The sequence below is a fragment of the Lissotriton vulgaris genome, chromosome 11 (assembly GCF_964263255.1).
Source record: "Lissotriton vulgaris chromosome 11, aLisVul1.2, whole genome shotgun sequence".
In the NCBI taxonomy this organism is placed as follows: Eukaryota; Metazoa; Chordata; class Amphibia; order Caudata; family Salamandridae; genus Lissotriton; species Lissotriton vulgaris.
In genome coordinates, this window is record NC_141699.1 from 330472257 (window position 1) to 330490825 (window position 18569).

Sequence of the window (18569 nt, forward strand, 5' to 3'; positions counted from 1 at the left end):
TTCAGGGGTATGTTTAAAGGATTAATCAGAACCTGTCCAGCCCATCGGACTTTTGGACAAGAGGCACTTCTGTTCATTCTGTCTCAAACACAAATTAAATTGACTGTCGTAATACACTCATTGTTTGTTACAACTGAGAAATCATCGTATTCACTGGCGCTGAATGACCTTGCGTTTTCTCAATGTGTCCCCTGATTGAAAAGAAAAGTTAAGTAATATTTGCTTTTCACCAACGTCTATGTCCCACCAAAGACAAAAGTGTTAACCTTTTGCAGAAATAAATCCTAGCTGTGAAAGACTGTCACAGAAAACCCACACTTTGAAACAACTGCTTAATGAAGGAAATTCTTGCAACCACTGCTAAGGTATGTACCTTCTGTTCAAGGTGCGCCCTGCGTAGCGACACCCTCTGCTCCAGTTTCTGGAGCTCGCGCTCATGCTGTGCTTCCGTCTGCATCTTGATTTTGCTCTGATAGGCGTTCAGCAACTCCATCTCCTGCTGCAGCTGCTGCCGCAAGGCTTGGCATTCGGCTTCCTGAGCCTCATCCAGACGAAGCTGAAATAAAGGGGAAAATCATAAAGAAGAGAGATCATCACTAGATCTGGGGTCAAGAGATTGAACATCTGTCCTAGCAGTTTGTCAAGCTAAATTCCGAAAGTACAGTCTCTCTTATAAGGTATGCCTGTGCACTGCTTGACAAGGCCTTTATTTCTCCAGGTGGCAAAATGCATAGAGCAGGGTATATAAGCAGATGTCAGTTGGTTATCACTATAAAAAGACGGGCAGAAAATGATGGACATTAAGGGAACAGTCAATGTTATGAAGTGCAAGAGGAGGATGGAGATGTGTGTTTATGTTAATGTCAGGCTAATAAATGTAGGTGATGGTTGAAGATGTGGGAAGACATCACTGTATTAAAACACTGATCTGAATAAAAGTGTGGAAATATGTGTTCAGATTTGAAGCAGGGCGACAGAGAAGTGGTCACTCCCCACATTTTATGCCATTTGAGACATGCATACCACATCCTAACAGGTTGCAAAAATACCAGTTTGTGAACATTAGGACACACCGGTATGGGTATGATATTTTCCTGACCTCCCCTCACATTACACTGGTGTTACAAGAGGGACCTTTATGTTTTGTTGGATTTAAATAGGGAATTCACCTGCACACAATGATGTTTCTGTATCGGGGGAAGTGGTTATTAGGTAAAATAAGCTTTAGGGAGGTCAGATTCCCATGGCCCAAAGAGTGAACAAGAAGATGTTTGAGTAATAGAATGCAGGGCAATCTGCAAGGGTTGTTACCTGCAGGCATGTAGGAGGACAAAAACAGAACAAGTTACATACCATTGTTAATTTTCTTTCAAGCGGATACTACTGTGGCTAACCGCATATTTCTAACTTTTTGAGTATTTCTACGCTCTGGACTGGATTCAGATTTTCAGCACCAATTGCTCCTGTGCACGGGTATGTGTCTCAGCTGGTCTCTGACAGCCTCATACCCTGGGAAGTGAGGCTATGGAGTGTATATAAGCATCAACACAGCGTGTAGCATCAGTTTTGTCTTGCACGTTTAAGCACCCTCAGACATAAAGCCACCATGACAAATAGGAAGTAACAGTGTGCCAAATATAACATGAGGCTCTTTAAAACAGTCCCAGGAACCCACTCCACAGAATGAGGAGGCGAGAGGACAGTGAAGAATCTACAGTTAGATAGAGAATCCACCAGAAAGATTGTTACAGAAGGTAAAGACCTCGTTCTTCTGGTGGATTCTTTTAACCACATATTTCTGGCCTTTTGAATAGCTGTCCCAGCAACTACTGTCAAAAAGGTGTAGGGTCTGAGGATCTGACTCCGACCTGCAGGATAAGAGGAAAAAAACGGCCCTCTCAGGAGAACTGTTGAGGGAGTAGTGTTTGGTGAACATATGCATGGGCACCCATGTTGCAGCTATCTAGAACACAAACACCCCTCGCCAACACTGTTGAAGTAGTCTTGACTAAGGTAAAAAATGCCTGTAGGTCCTCAGGTGGCTCCTTCTTGTCCAGTGCATAGCAAGTCCATATGCACAGTAAGCTCCACCCGGATAGTGTGCACTTCTTTACAGCCTTCCCCTTTTTAGCATCAGGGAATCCCGCAAAAAGCTAGTCATCAACTTGTTACCCTTGTTTACACTCAACATAGAAGCTTAAAACTGTCTTTGTGCACAACCGGTGAAAATTCTCTTCCTTGCATGTGATGGAGAGAAAAAGGCATGAAAGGAAATGGATCGATCCATAAAGAAGAACTAAACAACCTTCGGCAGAAAGAAATCAAAAGTCTCAGCACCAACTTATCAGGAAAGAAAGTGGTGTATTGACGTTGACTGTCTGCAGCTCACCAACACGGGACACAGAGATAATTGTGATAAGTAAATAGTCTTAATGGTAAGGAGCCGTGAAGAACAGCTATGTTGGTGCTCAAACAGTGGGCAAATCAAGAACTTAAGCGCTAAGTTAAAGTTCCAAGGAGGCATAATGCAGGACATACATGGAAACCTGCACATCATTCCTTTTAGAAATATCATCTCAATGGGTGACATGAACAAAGAAAATTGATCAATAACAAGGCAGAGAAAGCCAGCATTTAACCTATTACTGTGCTGTACTTTAAGTCTTGCTGGACCAAAAGACTATAAAAGAAACGCCTGATTACTTGGCCTGCAGAGGTTAAAGGCCACAACTATTGCCCAATGCCCAGACTAGATAGATTTTGGTGAAGGGCATCTAGGAATCAAAATAACATCTACTACTTCAGCAATTAAGCCAAAACTGCATAGTTATCACTCAGTATCCACGCATGGAGTTGTAGATTGTGAAGATTCAAGTGCAGTTCATGCCTGTTGCAGAACCAGGCGGTCCTCAAGTAGATGCAGATGGATCGAAAAGGCACATTCTCAGGCTCTACAGTATGGGATGCCCCACTCCTTTTTACCAAATCCAGTTATCAAGGTGACTGTAGCCCAGCGTCTTCAGATCTTCCTCAGAACTAGATGCAGGAGGTCAGGAGGTTAGAAGTGGAATGGCGTACCGGAGTCCTGCACCTCATTGGAGGCAGAATGCATCCCTTTGGGATCCACTTAGCAGGGAATGCCAGCCACAGTAATCGTGACAATGCACGTTCTCAGAAGTGGTAAAAAGATCCAGTCAAGGAATGCTCCACTAGACCTCAGCCATCTGGACTGAAAGACGCCATTTATGGTTTTCCAGGTGACATTTGCCAAGCTGTTTCGCCCTGGTGCTGAGTGACCCTGTCAGATGATTGGCCACCAGGGGGATCCCTTGATAGTCCAGCCATTTGCAAAGGTGCAGTGCCTCTTGCCACAAGTTCCAAGATCCCACACTGTCTTGTTGCAGTATCACATGGTGACCATACTGTCCATCAGACTTTGCTCCAGCCTCCCCCTGATCTATAGGAGAGAAGCTTTCAGAACTACACAGATGGCACAAAGATCTGAATGACTGATGTGGAGCTTTTGTTCTCATGGCAATTAGAGACCCCTGATTTTCACCCTTCCCAAGTGGCCACTCAAACCCATAGATGATTAGCTTATCAATCCTGTAAACTCTGGTTGGGGTGCTAAGAATGACATGAGGCACGTCAAACTAGTGTCCACATGCCACCACTTAATGTCTTGGATGTCAACTTTGAGATCCAGATGTTGTCTGAAGGCAGTCCCAGTGCTGCACCCATTGGAAACAGAGGTTCCATTTCAAAGCCTCATGTGCCAGTGTGCATGAGGGACCAGGAGGAGTCCAAAGTGCCTCAGAGCCAACTTCACCGTGACCCTGGATTGAGCCCAAAACATTTGGATCTTACCCTGAATGTCATGGACTCCTAGCATGGTAGAAAGGCCCTGAACACTATTGTGGCCCTGATTGAAGCAACCATTTGAACAGGCTTCTGGTGGGACTTTGGTTTGCTCATAGAAAACTCCTGCTATAAAAAATAAATGGATGATTGTTATCGAGAGGTCGTGTGCAGCAACAAGTGAGACCTGAGCAGCCAGTCACTGAGGTTTAGGAATGCATATTTCCCAGATGTACGAAGGTGGGCTGTGACCACCGGTATGACTTTCTTGAACACCCGAGGTTAACAGATTTAAAGTAGAATGAACATGGACTAGAGTGGGTGGTTTGATATTATCCCTCTAAAGGAAGGCTAGGGGGCAAAGATCCAAATTCAGTCCTCCATCCTTCTTCGGCACCATTAAAGAAGAGGGAGTAAAACCCTTCACCACTTCCGGTAGTCTCTCTATAGGTCCCCCTGGACAAGAGCAATCACACTTCCTACAGAAGGATGGCAGCAATCTCTGCTGAAGCTCGAGTACAAACACCTGCGATAAAGCAGGTTAGTGGGCAGAGTTACAATGTTTTGGGCTATGCACAACCTTTCTGTATAATCTGTGTAACTCACTGATGCAAAGTAATGGATTTGCAGCTGTGCACGATCAATTCAATCCTGCCCCTATTGGCTGTGCATGCTCCTGGACAGAGAAATAGCAGCTTGGAAGCTGTTGTGGCAGGTGAGGAGGCGGGCAAGGTCATTCCAGAATTCACCAGGGAGCCAGGCAAGATTGCAATGGCAATGTCCCAAGAGGCATGTTTATATCAGCCCATGAGACAGATTTGTTAAACGACTGAAGGGCTGAGCTGATGGGAGAAAATACACTTTTACATGTCTGTCACAACTGTGTGGTAGGGAGAAAGTCTGACGCTATCAAGGAGCCACCACTGCAGGTTTTTTGCAGTCTCCTCCGAAATATTCATAGAATAGATGGAATTTGACAGCTTCATCTGGTGCTGGGAGCAATGAGATTTCAGATCCACTGCAGGGATCTCATTTGATATCTGGCATGGTTGCCGATCATAATGAAGGCGGTCAGCAGGCCAAGAAGCTTCAGAAGCATCCTAACTGAGACCCAAGACAGATGCGCAAACATCAGCATTATAGCTCAAATGTCCTGGACTCGCTGATAAGGAGGAAAAGTCAGAAAGTGCACTGTAACCAGGATGGCTCAGATGATAGGTTGCCTCTGTGAAGGAGTCAGACGTAACTGACAGATTGAATGACAGAGAAGTCAGGAGGTTCACTTTTGCCCTGAGGTGGTCCGAGACTGACTAGGGTGAACTCGCCTTAATCTGCCAGTCGTCGAGGTAGAGAAAGACTGGGAACCTTGACCTCTGAAGATGGGCAACAACCACTGACATCACCTTTGTGAACACGCAAGTGGAACGGCAAACTAAAAGGGCTCGAGCCCTACCATGAACCTATGTAACACCTGTGGGCTTGCAGAACAGTGGTGGGAAAATAGACGTCTTGCAGGTCCAAAGCCACCATTAAGTCTCTAGGGTCCGGGGCAGGTAGAACCATGGCTGAGGATGTTGATTATGTCTTCCTTCAGCACAAGGAGGTAGCGAGAATTACACTCAGTCCCCACATACAAGGTCTGTACCCTTTAGCCAAAATAACCTGCACCTCCATGTGAAAAACGGACAATGTTCCTCCAAAAGCTGCTTTGATGGTCCAGAAGGTTGTAAACAAGTGTCAGGGAGCAGCCTAGTTGAACAATTTGAAGAGCTCGTCTGTTGGATGTAATACCCTGCCACTACTGAAGGAAGAGGTTGACACTCTCCCAATGCAAGGCTGTGGTCCACTAAAAGTACACTAACGAGTTTTTGAATTTGTTGCTGGAGGAGCAGGGGATTGGGATGCACACTGCTCCGAATGGGCATTGCCAGTTGGGCCCATGGACTCGAATCCAAAGTGCTAGGAGGCCTGTTGTGTCAGTAGCTGGCAATATGCCAAGCCCGTGGCATATTTCCAAAAAGGGCAAAATGTTGAAGGGGATTGTGGGGGATTGCCGGACTAGTGCCAAAAGGCCCAAGGAGTGTGCAGTGCCACAGCTCTCTTTAAAATGCTTCACGTAAGAGTCCACCGTCTTGCTGAACAAATGGAACCATTGAAGGGCATGTCCATTAGGGACGCCTATGATATTATATTAATTAGGGAAGCCTGTGGGTCTTAAGAATGTGGGGTGCTGGAGCACAACGCTTCTATCAATAGTCGATCCTAAACAATTAGCGGTGTCTAGGCCCGAGTGGATAACAAATTGAGCGGCATGCTGTACATCCTGAAAAGTTTGGGCCGAGCAAGCCTGCAAGTCTTTTAAGACTGCCAGTAAGATCTCACCAACTATGTCCAAGAGTGCATGGATATTACGTCCAAGGAGGGAGCTGGCACTGTCTGACCTTAAAGAAAGCCTGGCTATCTTAAACATTCACTAACCATGAGTTTTCATAAGATTTAATTCTGTACAAGATAGTAGCCGTAAAATATTAGGGTATACTCTGCGGGCAGACACCTGTACCACCAACGTTTCAGGAGTTGGATGCTGGATTAAAAAATGAGGGTTGCCTGGAGCTAGTCTATGGCGACGTGTCGATTGACCTGGCTTTGCCCGTGTACGTAAGAGTGCATCAGTGAAGTCCTCATTGAAAGATAGAAAAGGTTGGGTCAGTGCCTGGCCAGGTTAGAGGATCTCAGTAAGAGCATTAGTTTTTACCTCGATAATGGGGAGGAGGAGGAGGTCAATGGCCTCAGTAGCTCTCTGGATGACAGTCATTCTAATAAAAGGAATGTGCTATCCACCGTTGCTGGTCCAGGGAAGGAAAACCAACCCAGTCTCGGTGAAGGCATCCAACCCACTGGCATCTTGAAGAGCCACGTACCACTTATCCTCATCATAGAGTGGGAAAAACTCTAGCTCATCATCCAGGTTGTCATACGCATATGGCTGAAACTGGTCCGAGTCTGAACCAACAAGTTGGTGCACTATCTTTCTGTGAGCAACAGTGCGGTAACAAAATTGTGTCTCAATCAAATGGATTCAGTATTGACTGAGCCAGATCAGGATCTGGACATGATCTCTGACGCGACGAATTTCGCTCAGAGTCAGACATCACAATAGACTCTATGTAGATCCTCCTCTCGAACTGGTGGCATCGCTGTCATTTTTGTTGTCAGAGGGGCTGGTACAGATTTTGGGCCCAGACCTTAAGTTAGCATTGATGCCAGCTCGAAATCCAAAGCATGTTCAAAGGAAACAGACTGCAAAGAAAGGCTGATCCACAGGTGGTAATCTGACTGAAAGACCTTGCAGATCCATGGGGCCTGAAGACAAGCCAGAGGGACCCAGAAGTGTGCCAAAGATGTGCAGCATGGTCTGTCTAAAGGCTTTGTTTGACCTGCCGCAAAATAGCATTCAGACTTGGGTGTTGTGGGGTTCAACAGAGCTCATGCACAAAAGCTTCCATTTTACAAATTCATATTTAAACTTGACATCTTTCTAGACATTTACTTTTGACATTCTTTGCATGTACATAATAACATACTCAGAAACTGTTCTGCTTGCAAGCACATTTCTTCGTAAGCATTTTATCATGACAATTGTACAGTCTGTTCAAGGGCAAAGTATAACTGAGCACATTTTTCCGGTATTTTGTTTGAATCAGAAAGATAAATCATAACATCAACAATGCACCACTAATATGCAAATGGAACCAGGCTATTATATACACTGCTTCTGTGCTTAGCCAACCAGAAGAGCACTTCGATTGATTATCCTGGAATGTTCGCCCGTGACTGAGGTCCAGCCCTGCTGACTCCCATCCCTATCCTGCATAGGACGGTTGCCTGTTCTACACCAGACCTGCATCCTGATACATCACTCACAGATCATAGGGAGTTAGGTTGCTCCATAGGATCTGGCATAATGCATTCTCACTAAGCTTCCTATAGTATAAGTACTGCAAAATTATAATTGGTTGAACTATTCATCTTTTTCACCTTTCTTGTATTGCTGGTATCAATGCTTTGTTTCCTTCTACTAATAATTGCAGCTATTTTCTTTTTACACTCAAGAATTCAATTGTTTACATACATGTTGAAATGTCTATTTGTGCATTTATTTTGTCTCTCTTTGGGCACACCTAAGTAGTAAGAATGGAAGGATAGATCTGTTTCCATGATTTCTTTAGGGGAAATAGAGTGGTCATGTACTGAGGTTGCAGACACCATCCGCTACCCTCTTAGGCTAGAGGTTCAGATGGCGCACTGTGAGCTACCCAGGAATCGGGCCAACATATTCTGATTATGAGTGGACTCAGTTCCTATATTTTGACATTTATGTTATCCAGATGCATAGTCCTACATAATTAGTGGGAACCGTAGGACAAGATTGCATCAGGACCAGGGTTAGAATCAACTTCCCATCGGAACAGGAGTGAGGCAGTGATATCCTCAAGCCTTCTCAGGAGAACAAGAGTCGCGGTAAGGTGCAATGTCCTGCTTCAACTTGTCATGTTCCGTTTGGACTTGCATGAAAACAAACGGTGAAGAAAATCTGATATGGAAACTATGTCGGGAGAAGGTCTGCACTCTCGATTTTAACCAGAAGCAGGAAGTGAGTGGCATTTTGCATTGGCTGGCAACAGAGCTTTGCTTCCGTTATCAGATGGTTTTCAGATTAATCTGGGCACAGTCACACAGGCCTTGGAGTCGTACACCAACTCAAAACACCAGTTACATACCTTGTAGGGACCTGTTTGCGGCAGTCCCTAAAAGGTTTAACCCCTGTGGTCTTAGGGGCTGACATGTTGCTTTGCACACTGGAAGAATTGAAGAGAAAATCTATTGATGGAATAAACAAACAAGAAGTTTCCAGATGCAGTCTGGCGTCTGGGGATATTCATAAGGTGAGGGTAACAAGTAGCCATCATGAAAACTGGTGCTTGCAATAGGATGGAATCACTGTATCTTACCGCCTGGGAAGCCATCATTTCATTGATGCTCTGCTCATACTGCTCAGCCAGGATGGCCAGCTTCCTCGTCTGTTCGTCCTTCAGAGACTTCAGGATGGCTTTGTGCTCACTCTTGGGAGAAACCTCCAGCTGGTGATTTTTCAGTGCCTTGTACTGCTTTGTCTGGACCTTACAAGTGTCCTGGAACTGCTTCTTTATTTGCAATTCCATTGCCTGTCAAATGAAAGAGACATTGGTTAGCAGGTTGCCTTGGCTGACTAACAAGTTATGCAGAGTAGGTAGCCATGATAGGGGGGGGGGGGGGGGGGGGGGCGCAAGGAGGCAATGCCACACAGTGGTCTTTATATGACAATGTTTGATCATAAAATGTTTGCTAGCATATATCTACGATTAAGCCACTTATAAAGAACCACATATTTTTGGAACAGGTGTATTTTCTAAACTGAATTGTTGGTAAATCCTAAAGAGTACATTACAGACTTTGAAAAATACTTGAAGTGGCATGTTTAAGTTGATGAAGCGAGTAGACTATGGCAACTGCAAGGTAAGACATCATAACGTCCTAAAAATTTCTTATCAGTATGTACTAAACATTAAATAATTTTGCTGGAGCTCTACATACTTCTTTGTTCTCAGTACAATGAATAAATGCCTATTTTCTATTATTATTACACCACCTACAAATGAACTATCAGAGCTTATTGGAACCATTCTTAAACTCCATACTGCTAAAAGGCACATGAATACTTCTACTGTAAGACATGAGTACCACAGGGGTTGCTTTCAATCTTGCCATCTGGATTTGCTAGATTAATTATCGTACTCTTGGGAAAACAGGTAGAAATTTGTCCAGAAGCAACAACTAAATAACAATAATTTCTACTGAAACATAACAAGGGATCTCTGTCAATATAGAAACTGGCCACATGGATAATCTTGCATTGCCCCTTAATACTCAAAATACAATATTAGCTACATGTCTTACTGATAAGTCGAAACAAGTATACTTGTTGTGATAGAGCTGAGAAGGAGCAAGGGAGAAAAAGTATGAGCTGTTTATCAAAGCATAAAGATGGAAGTTTACATCACATGAATGGATGGCTTTGACATCTGATATGGTATACAGTAAATTACTATTCTTCAGACCATAGACAGGGAATTCGCTAGACCAGGAATCATTAGCCATGTGCTGGCATACTGGAAGCTACCCAAAGGCGGTTCTCTATATATGAGTTGTCTCCCACATTACAAAATACCACAAGATATGGAGATTCCATTGTATCTTGGTGCAAGTAACATCTCTGAGTTGGTGTCTATGAAGTCTATCATGCCTTTCTTTTCAGGATACTGCCTTGATGCTGTTAACACGAGGAAAGACCATATATGGAAAATGTTACTTACCCTGTAAGCATCTGTTCTTGGCATGTACAGCTGTAGATTCACATGCTTTGCATACTCCTGCCATCTAGTGTTGGGTCCGGATGTTTGCAAGTTGTTTTTCTTCGAAGAAGTCTTTCCAGTCACGAGGTAAGGCGACTCCTCCTTTCGTGATAGTGCGCATGAGTATCAACTCCATTGTTAGATTGCTTACCCACAGAGGCAGAGAATGGAGTTAGTAAGTGTAGAATAAACATGTACATGCGTATGTATACGAGTAAGGAACTGCAACAGGTAAAGGTACCCAGGTGGGCGCATGTGAATCTACAGCTCTACATGCCAAGAACAGATGTTTACTGGGTAACTAACAATTTCCGTTCGAGGCATGTGAGCTTAGATCACATGCTTTGTAAAGACTATACAGCAGTATTCTCCCACAGCAGTAGCTGTGCAGTTGTCTGAAAGAGTGTTCTAAGTACTGCCTGGCATACATTAGCTTGCTACCTCGCTAACACATCTAGACAATGGTGTTTGGTGAATGTGTGCGGTGTAGACCATGTTGCAGCTTTACAGATGTCAGCTATGGGACTGTTTCCTAAGAAAGCCTTAGTAGCCCCTATTTTGCGCTTTAGGGGGTATTGGTAAAGATCTTTTTGCTTTCGCATAAGATGTCTGAAAACATTTGACAATCCATCTAGCAATACCTAATTTACATATGGGATTTCCTTTGAGTGGTGGAGAAAAAGCAACAAAGATTTGTTTTGTTTTGCGAAATGGTTTTGTTCTTTCTATATAATATAGCAAAGCTCTTCCAACATCTAAGGTGTGTAGAGCTCGTTCTGCCACTGAATCTGGTTGAGGAAAAAACACAGGTAACTCAACTGATTGATTGATGTGAAAGGCAGATACTACTCTAGGTAGAAATTTAGGGTTAGTTCGAATAACCACGTTGTCTTTGTGGAGCTGGAAAAAAAGGTTCTTCTATGGTTATTGCCTGTAGCTCACCAACTCTCCCAGTGAGGTAATTGCAATGAGGAAAGTCGACTTTCCATTAAAGAGATTGCAGTTCACATTTATGCATTGGTTCAAAAGGTAGACCCATAATCGTGTAAGGACTATGTTAAGATTCCATACTGGGGCAGGAGGAAGTCTTGGTGGTACATACATAAATACTTACATAAATGCTTTGAAAAATCGTTTTCATTTAGCTGCATAATAAGCTCTTGTAGTAGGCCTTCTGGCCTCTTTTATGAAGTTCATACAGTCTGGTGGAAGATTCAGATAACCAAACTCTATGACTTAAGGAGCCAGATTGCGAAGTTGAGTTCTTTTGTATGGGTGCCTGAGTATGTATGTGTGAGCGGGTTGGAGGTGTGTGACTTTGCATAGATGTGTGACTAGTTGATTCACTGGGTGTATGGGCTCAAGAGTGCATGTGGAAACAGCTCTATGACTGGGTGAGTGTGTGAACGGGTGTGTTGGTGAGTGAATGCAGGTCTCAGTGGTACCTGTAAGTAGCCCCATATGTAAAATGCAGTTTATGTGAGTGATGGTGTATATAAATAACTATATGTGACAGTGAGTGATTACGAGAGTGGCTGTATGGATGAGTGTGTACTTGTATCAGTGATTATATAAGAGAGTAAGTATGCACTACTATCTGTATGAATTAGTGAGGTGGTGTTTCTATAACTCTATAGGTGAGTAAAAGGGAGTGTGATTGATTCTTTACATGACTATCTAGGAGTGCGAGTAACTCCATGGATGAGTGACGGTATGTAAGCGTCTGAATAGGTGTATGAGTGCATACAATAGTGTTGTATTGATGAGTGACTGCATGTACAAGTGATTCTATGGGTAACTGAGTGGATGTGTGTGTAGACCTAAGAATCAGTGAGTGGGTTTGTAGTAACTGGTATTGGTGTGTCTATGGTTTAAAAAATGGTAGTCTGTATTTTAGAATGGGTGTATCAAAGGTTATATTAGGGTGTGAGGAGGTGGATCGCATTATCACGTGGATGATGTCATCAGTGATGCCATTTGAGAAGTCATCAGTGAGGTTATTCACCATGCCATGAATGATGTAATATGTGACATCATTACGGGGGCGCGAGTTATAGTTAGCTGAACTAACGGGGGAATTTCTATGGTTTTGTACGAGTGAAATGTCCAGCTAACTATAACGCCCCTGAAACCTATGGTTTTTTCAGTACATTTCCAAGGTTTTTTAAATGCAAATTTCTAACTACAATGTCCCTAAAACCTATAATATTTTTAAGGTACATTTTAAAAAGACGTGTATACTTTTTGTAGTGAAAAACTAACTGTAACAGTAGTCTTTTATAACTTATAATTATGGCTTCCGGTTTTATGGTATTTATTTTCTGGGCATTTCCGTCTGTGTTTATCCACTTAAAAAAAATAATTGTATCTATATTTACCCATATATATTTTGGGTTTTGTGAAAAGTATAATTCCATATTTATTTGTCTAATAAATATGCACTCATGCCTGAAGGACTGACCGTTTTCAGTCATATAAACACACTCAGATGATAAAATATGCACAACCTAGATATTAAAATGTGCATGTTTTCTTATAAAAGCATATATATTGCTGTTTAAGGCTCTTTACTAAAATTATGTTATTGTTCTAATTCTCTTACTTTTAGAACGACAGAGCTATTGGCCTGGTAGTCATGACTGACAGCATTTAGAATCGCTCAAAAAATAACCCTATTTCGGTTTTTATCCACATTTGAAAATAAATACAGCCAGGAAAGTAAATAGTTTTCGGTCTGTTTTTATCTGTAAAAATCAGTAAAATCGGAAAATAGGGAGCCCTACTTATAATTTAACAATGTTTATAACTTAATTAGCAGTTATTACCATATAAGTGTAGAAAACGTGTGACCCAGCACCTATGATACCTGACTTGGAACAACAGCATGCACAGTTCGATTCCCAGCTCCAGCGGCATGTTGGCCCACCACTATGTCACTGTGGGCAACACCTGTGCTTAATCTTCCCAACGCCCCAAGCACCGGCACACCTTTCCCGGGGTAGCTGTACGCTTTACAGATGCTGGGATTTAAAAAAATGTAACAGCATAGTGATGACAAATATTAGCACGTATTTTTCTATTGTGAACAATATTTTTTTTAGGTCTTCCACTTAGATGTTTTTAGTCATGAGAATGGAAGTGACACGTTTTGCCGGGTAACAGATTTTAAGCTCTCCAACGTATGTACATATTAAGGACCTTATACGTGTTACGAACGAAATCAAAACCTTTACAGCTTCACATTTTGTAGCTTTTCGCAACACGTGCACAAGTTAAACAGCTAAAACGTGAGCACATGTAAACTGTAAAACGGGACATCTAAATGGGCGGAGCCGCATCTTCCTTTCATAGACTACTCAATAACCAAAAAGAATTTAAACCACACCCGTTGTTCGATTAGTTTAGTTTTCGCGAGTTATTTACCCGTGCCTATTCTGTGATGCTGGTTCCCTTTTCTAGCGTTGGATTAAAACATATTCCGGAGTTGTAAATTGTTTGATTATGGCATAGTAGCGATTTGTCAATATTTAAAATTTATATTTAGAAAAAAGTGATTTTGCCTTTTTTCTGTAACGCCAGCAGCTGGTTTTCAGAAACAGACAGATTACATCAAACACTGCTCCTTTTCTGGTTCCATTGAGCTTATATGTTGTGACTTTGTATATTATAATATTGACACTGTACATCACTTCAGAGGTGTTGGTGACCCGTCGGCGCAAACCCTAAAGATTTATAATTAACATCACCAGCTTCCGGTTGTTAGTCTGTTTTCCCCTGGGGATCATATACTGTCAATATGTATATTATAACATTGTCAGTCATTGCATTCTCAGAGGAGTTCATGACCCGTCGGCGCAAAGAGTAAAGATATATATATATAAGCAACGTCACCAGCTTCTGGTTTTTACTCTATTTCCTCCTTGGGATAATATACTGTGAATATGTATATTATAATTTTCACAGTCATTATGATCGCAGAAGAGTTTATGACCCGTCGCTAGGACAATGACTAATTTCGGAGTCCCGGAGAAAACAAGCACTAAAATATTCACTGCTCGAAAGTATTTCGTTATTAATCTTCTGTTGTATTCATAACTTTATTTTCCTTTTCTTTTTACTGTAACAACAGTGTCACTTTTTTAATGTAATAGCGTTTCATACTGTTACAGAAGAGGAATTGAAGATTTGTCGGTGCCATCTGAAATACAGCTTACTAACCTTTATATCTTACTTGATCACATATTTTTTCAGTGAGCATATTTTACGAAATTACAGTCTAAAAAAATATAGCTTTCATACTTACTTTCTTACTTTAAACATTTGATAAACCCTACATTTCTAAGGAATATGCTACTTACCAGTATGCATCTGTTCTTGGCATGTAGGGCCGCTAACATTCATATCTTGTGCATAGATCGCCGCCTAGTGTTGGGTCCGGATGATTGCACCTTGTTGTCCTGGAAGAATCTTTGAAGTATCACGAGATAGGTGGCTCCTCCCCTGGACTACAGTGCGCATGGGCATCCTCTCCATCCTTAGATTGTTTTTCGCCATTGTGGCAGAGATGGAGTCCAATACAATACTTGATGACCATGCTTACAGATAATTCTGACTACTACAGCTGCGACAGGCACCGGGGACGATGGGCGGGCGATATGAATGTTAGCGGCCCTACATGCCAAGAACAGATGCATACTGGTAAGTAGCATATTCTGTTCGAGGCATGTGGGCCGCTAAATTCATATCTTGTGCATAGAATGGATAGCAGTTTCTCCCTTAGCGGTGGTTGCCTGAGCCAGCTGCAGCAGCCTGAAAGAGGGACTTTAGAACAGCCTGTCCTACAGCAGCTTGCTGCTTGGAATGTACATCAACACAGTAGTGTTTGGTGAATGTATGTATGTTATTCCATGCGGCTGCTCTACATATGTCCTCTAATGGAACGTTACCCAGGAAATCCATGGATGCCCCTAGCTTGCGTGTGGAATGCGCTCTTGGGGGGACTGTTAGTGTGCGTTTAGCCTTCTGATAACAAATCTGAATACACTTAACAATCCATCTGGCTATACCTGATTTGGAAATGGGTTTGCCTTTGTGCTGTGGTGAGAAACAAAGAGTTGTTTAGTCTTCCTGAAATCCTTCGTCCTGTCTATATAGTACAGGAGAGCTCGTTTGACGTCTAACATGTGCAGTGATCTTTCTGCTACGGAGTCTGGATTAGGGAAGAAAACTGGCAGTTCAATAGTCTGATTAATGTGGAACTGAGAAACTACCTTGGGCATGAATTTAGGGTTAGTGCGTAGCACCACCCTATTTGCGTGAACCTGTATATAAGGTTCTTGAATGGTTAGGGCTTGCATCTCGCTAACCCGTCTCAGCGACGTGATCGCTACCAAGAAGGCAACCTTCCAAGTTAGGAACTGTATCTCCAAGAGTGGAGAGGTTCGAAAGGAGGTCCCATCAGTCTGGTCAAAACTATATTAAGATTCCAGACCGGTGAAGGAGGTCTTCTGGGTGGAATGACTCGCTTGAGTCCCTCCATAAAAGCCTTTATGGCTGGCACTCGGAACAGAGAAAGGTGTTGCCTGTTCTGTAAGTAAGCCGCTATTGCCGCCAAATATATACGTATAGAACTGTATGCCAGATTGCATCTGTATAAATGTAACAGGTAACAAATAATGTCCTGTGTTGACACTACCTGAGCGACGAAAAGAAACCCCTCTGAACTGTTGAGACGGCAAGGCCCCCATAGACTTAGCCGTCTCGGTGTCTTTCTTGATCTTTTCAAGAATTGTGTCAACGTCAGGCCCAAACAAAAAATCTGGGTTAACGGGGTGATTGAGCAAACTTGTTTGTATTTCTGGCTTAAACCCTGAAATTCGTAACCATGCCTGCCTCCTTAGCATTACACTAGTGGTAATGGCCCTGGCTGCAGTGTCTGCTGAATCTAGGGCACACTTGATAGAAGCGTTTGATATCTGTTTCCCTTCCTGAATCAACATTTCCGCCCCCTCTCTATATGCATCAGGCAAGTGTTGCAACAATTGCTCTAGGGTATCATAGTGAGCCCTATCGTATCTAGCCAGTAGAGCTTGTGTATTGGCTATTCTCCAAATATTCGCCGCCTGCGCAGCAACCCGCTTCCCAGAGGCTTCTAATACTTTGGATTCTTTGTCTGGGGGAGGAGCATCACCACTCGTTTGTGAGTTCGCCCTCTTCCGGGCATTGGGGACCACCAAAGAGTCCAATGGCAATTGACCCCTGATATACGTGGGGTCCACAGGTGCAGGCCTGTATTTCTTTTCAATACGTGGGTTCACCACCCTTGCTCTGGTTGTGTCCTTGAAAATGTCATTGGCGTGCTTAAGGACACCCTTCAGCATCGGCAGCGTCTTCACTGATCTGTCCGACGTAGAGAAGGTATCAAACAGAAAGTCCTCCTCAACTGGGTCTGCATGCATGACCACATCATGGTTCAACGCTGCCCTTTCAAGTAGAGCGTTGAACGCCGCAGTATCCTCTGCGGGGGCTGTCTTCACGTGGTAAGACTGGGTGTCCGCCGTGCCTTGATCGTCGAGCACATCCTGCGAGTCATCCTGATTAGATTCATCAGGATAGTTGAATTGCTCGTCATTTTGGTCATCACCCCCACCATCCTCAGTGCGTGTGGGGGAATGAGTAAAGGCTTGTCCATAAAGCCTTATGGACTCTAAAAGAACTGGCGAGGAAGCAGAGTCTCTTTTCCTTTTGAGTGGAATTTGATAGGATTCCATTGGCTTTTCCGGCAAGATCTTCCGTTTGAAAAGGGTGAAACTTCCGGTTGCAGAGTCAATGTACAACTTCTTTGAGCTTTCAGAAGAAGGTGGTGTGGAACCGACGCCTTCAGGAGTGGCGGTCGTTCCCTTAAGTTTCGACATCATTGTACCAGGGTCGGTGCCCTTTGCCGGCTTAGACGTTTTAGGTCTTGCAGTCGGAGGCAGTCCGAAAACTATAGGTGGAGGCCCCGATGGCTGTTTGACTTTTTTCACGGCCATCGCCAACTTAGAGCCAGGTGTCGCGCTGGGATTCCCAAAATGGCCGCGGCTTGATGCGTCACGTTCCAACGCGGCCATTTTGTGCTTGTCTTCCAGAACCTTCACCAGCATCAACTTGTATGCTTCCGGACTGAGGGGCAGCTACGACTCAAGTCCGTGTTCAGTGTCCACGCCCACAAGGGAAGCCTTATATGACGTCGCTCCGTCTCTTTGGGCCTTTGGCACTTTCTTGGATGTACCGATCTTCGGGTTGGCACCCTTTTGTGACCCCGAAGCGGCAATGACACTTCGAGCCTTCTTAGTATTCGATAGAACAAGGCTTTGCGAAACGAATACTGGTTTGACCAGTTTCAGTTTCGTTTTTGATTTGTCTGTAGTCAGTTTCGTTTTTGTTTTCGAAGGCGCACCCACCGAAGGCTCTGAATTATTCTTAGCCGGGCCAGGTTGCGGGGCTGAAGGATGCGCATAAAGATCTTGGCTAAGGCCTTCCAGCGATGCTTCGACCTGAGCCTTTAACAAGACAGTGTCACTTTCGACCCCCGAAAGTTCGGTCGGGTCTTGTTCATCCCTGGAGCCGCCCTCTGCGGCTCCAATGGCCATACCGTCGTCTCTTACCTCGACGGCTTCATCGTCTTCTCCGTAGTAAGATTCTTGACAGGAGGCCGGGTCGGAGAAGTGCTCCGGTTCCTCCTCTTGGACACCCCCTTTGTCCCCAGCCTCGAAGATATCCTCCACATCCGACGCTCTCCGCGCCAGTAGTCTCGCCTCACGTCGAAGAGCGAGCGCCTCTTCCGACCTGAATTTCGAACAGGCCAAGCAACTCTCCTTGCGTGGTCTGGAGACAGACATCTGTTGCACACAGGGTGCACGTCTAAGAGAGGGTACTTCGCGTTACAGACTGGGCAACGTTTAAACGGGGCCTGGAATTCCATCGTCGATGTCATTCTTCGATCGGGCCTAAAAGCTGGGAGCACATGTGCTCAAGTATCCGGGAACCGGATAAGTTAACTTAGAACCGAACGAAGTACAATACCGACGCTTAAAGAGGCCTTTTGGCCTGAAGAAAACAAGTTTTTCCTATAGGTTCCGAACGAGAGTCACGGAACACATCCGAGCCCAATGGCGGAAAAAAACAATCTAAGGATGGAGAGGATGCCCATGCGCACTGTAGTCCAGGGGAGGAGCCACCTATCTCGTGATACTTCAAGCAGGACGGGTTCCCCAGCGG

At 43.9% G+C, this 18569-nt stretch overlaps 1 protein-coding gene across 5 annotated transcripts in view; it reads right to left on the minus strand.

Moving 5' to 3' along the window:
- The window catches only part of TAOK3 (TAO kinase 3), a 1449622-nt gene that overhangs the window by 41203 nt on the left and 1389850 nt on the right, over positions 1-18569 (minus strand). For all 5 annotated transcript variants that reach the window (XM_086943286.1, XM_086943287.1, XM_086943290.1 and 2 more), the window contains 2 exons: positions 8871-9083; positions 374-556 (listed from right to left, as the gene is read on the minus strand). In XM_086943286.1, the coding sequence (XP_086799412.1) occupies positions 374-556; positions 8871-9083 (396 nt within the window). The remainder of the gene's footprint in view (positions 1-373; positions 557-8870; positions 9084-18569) is intronic.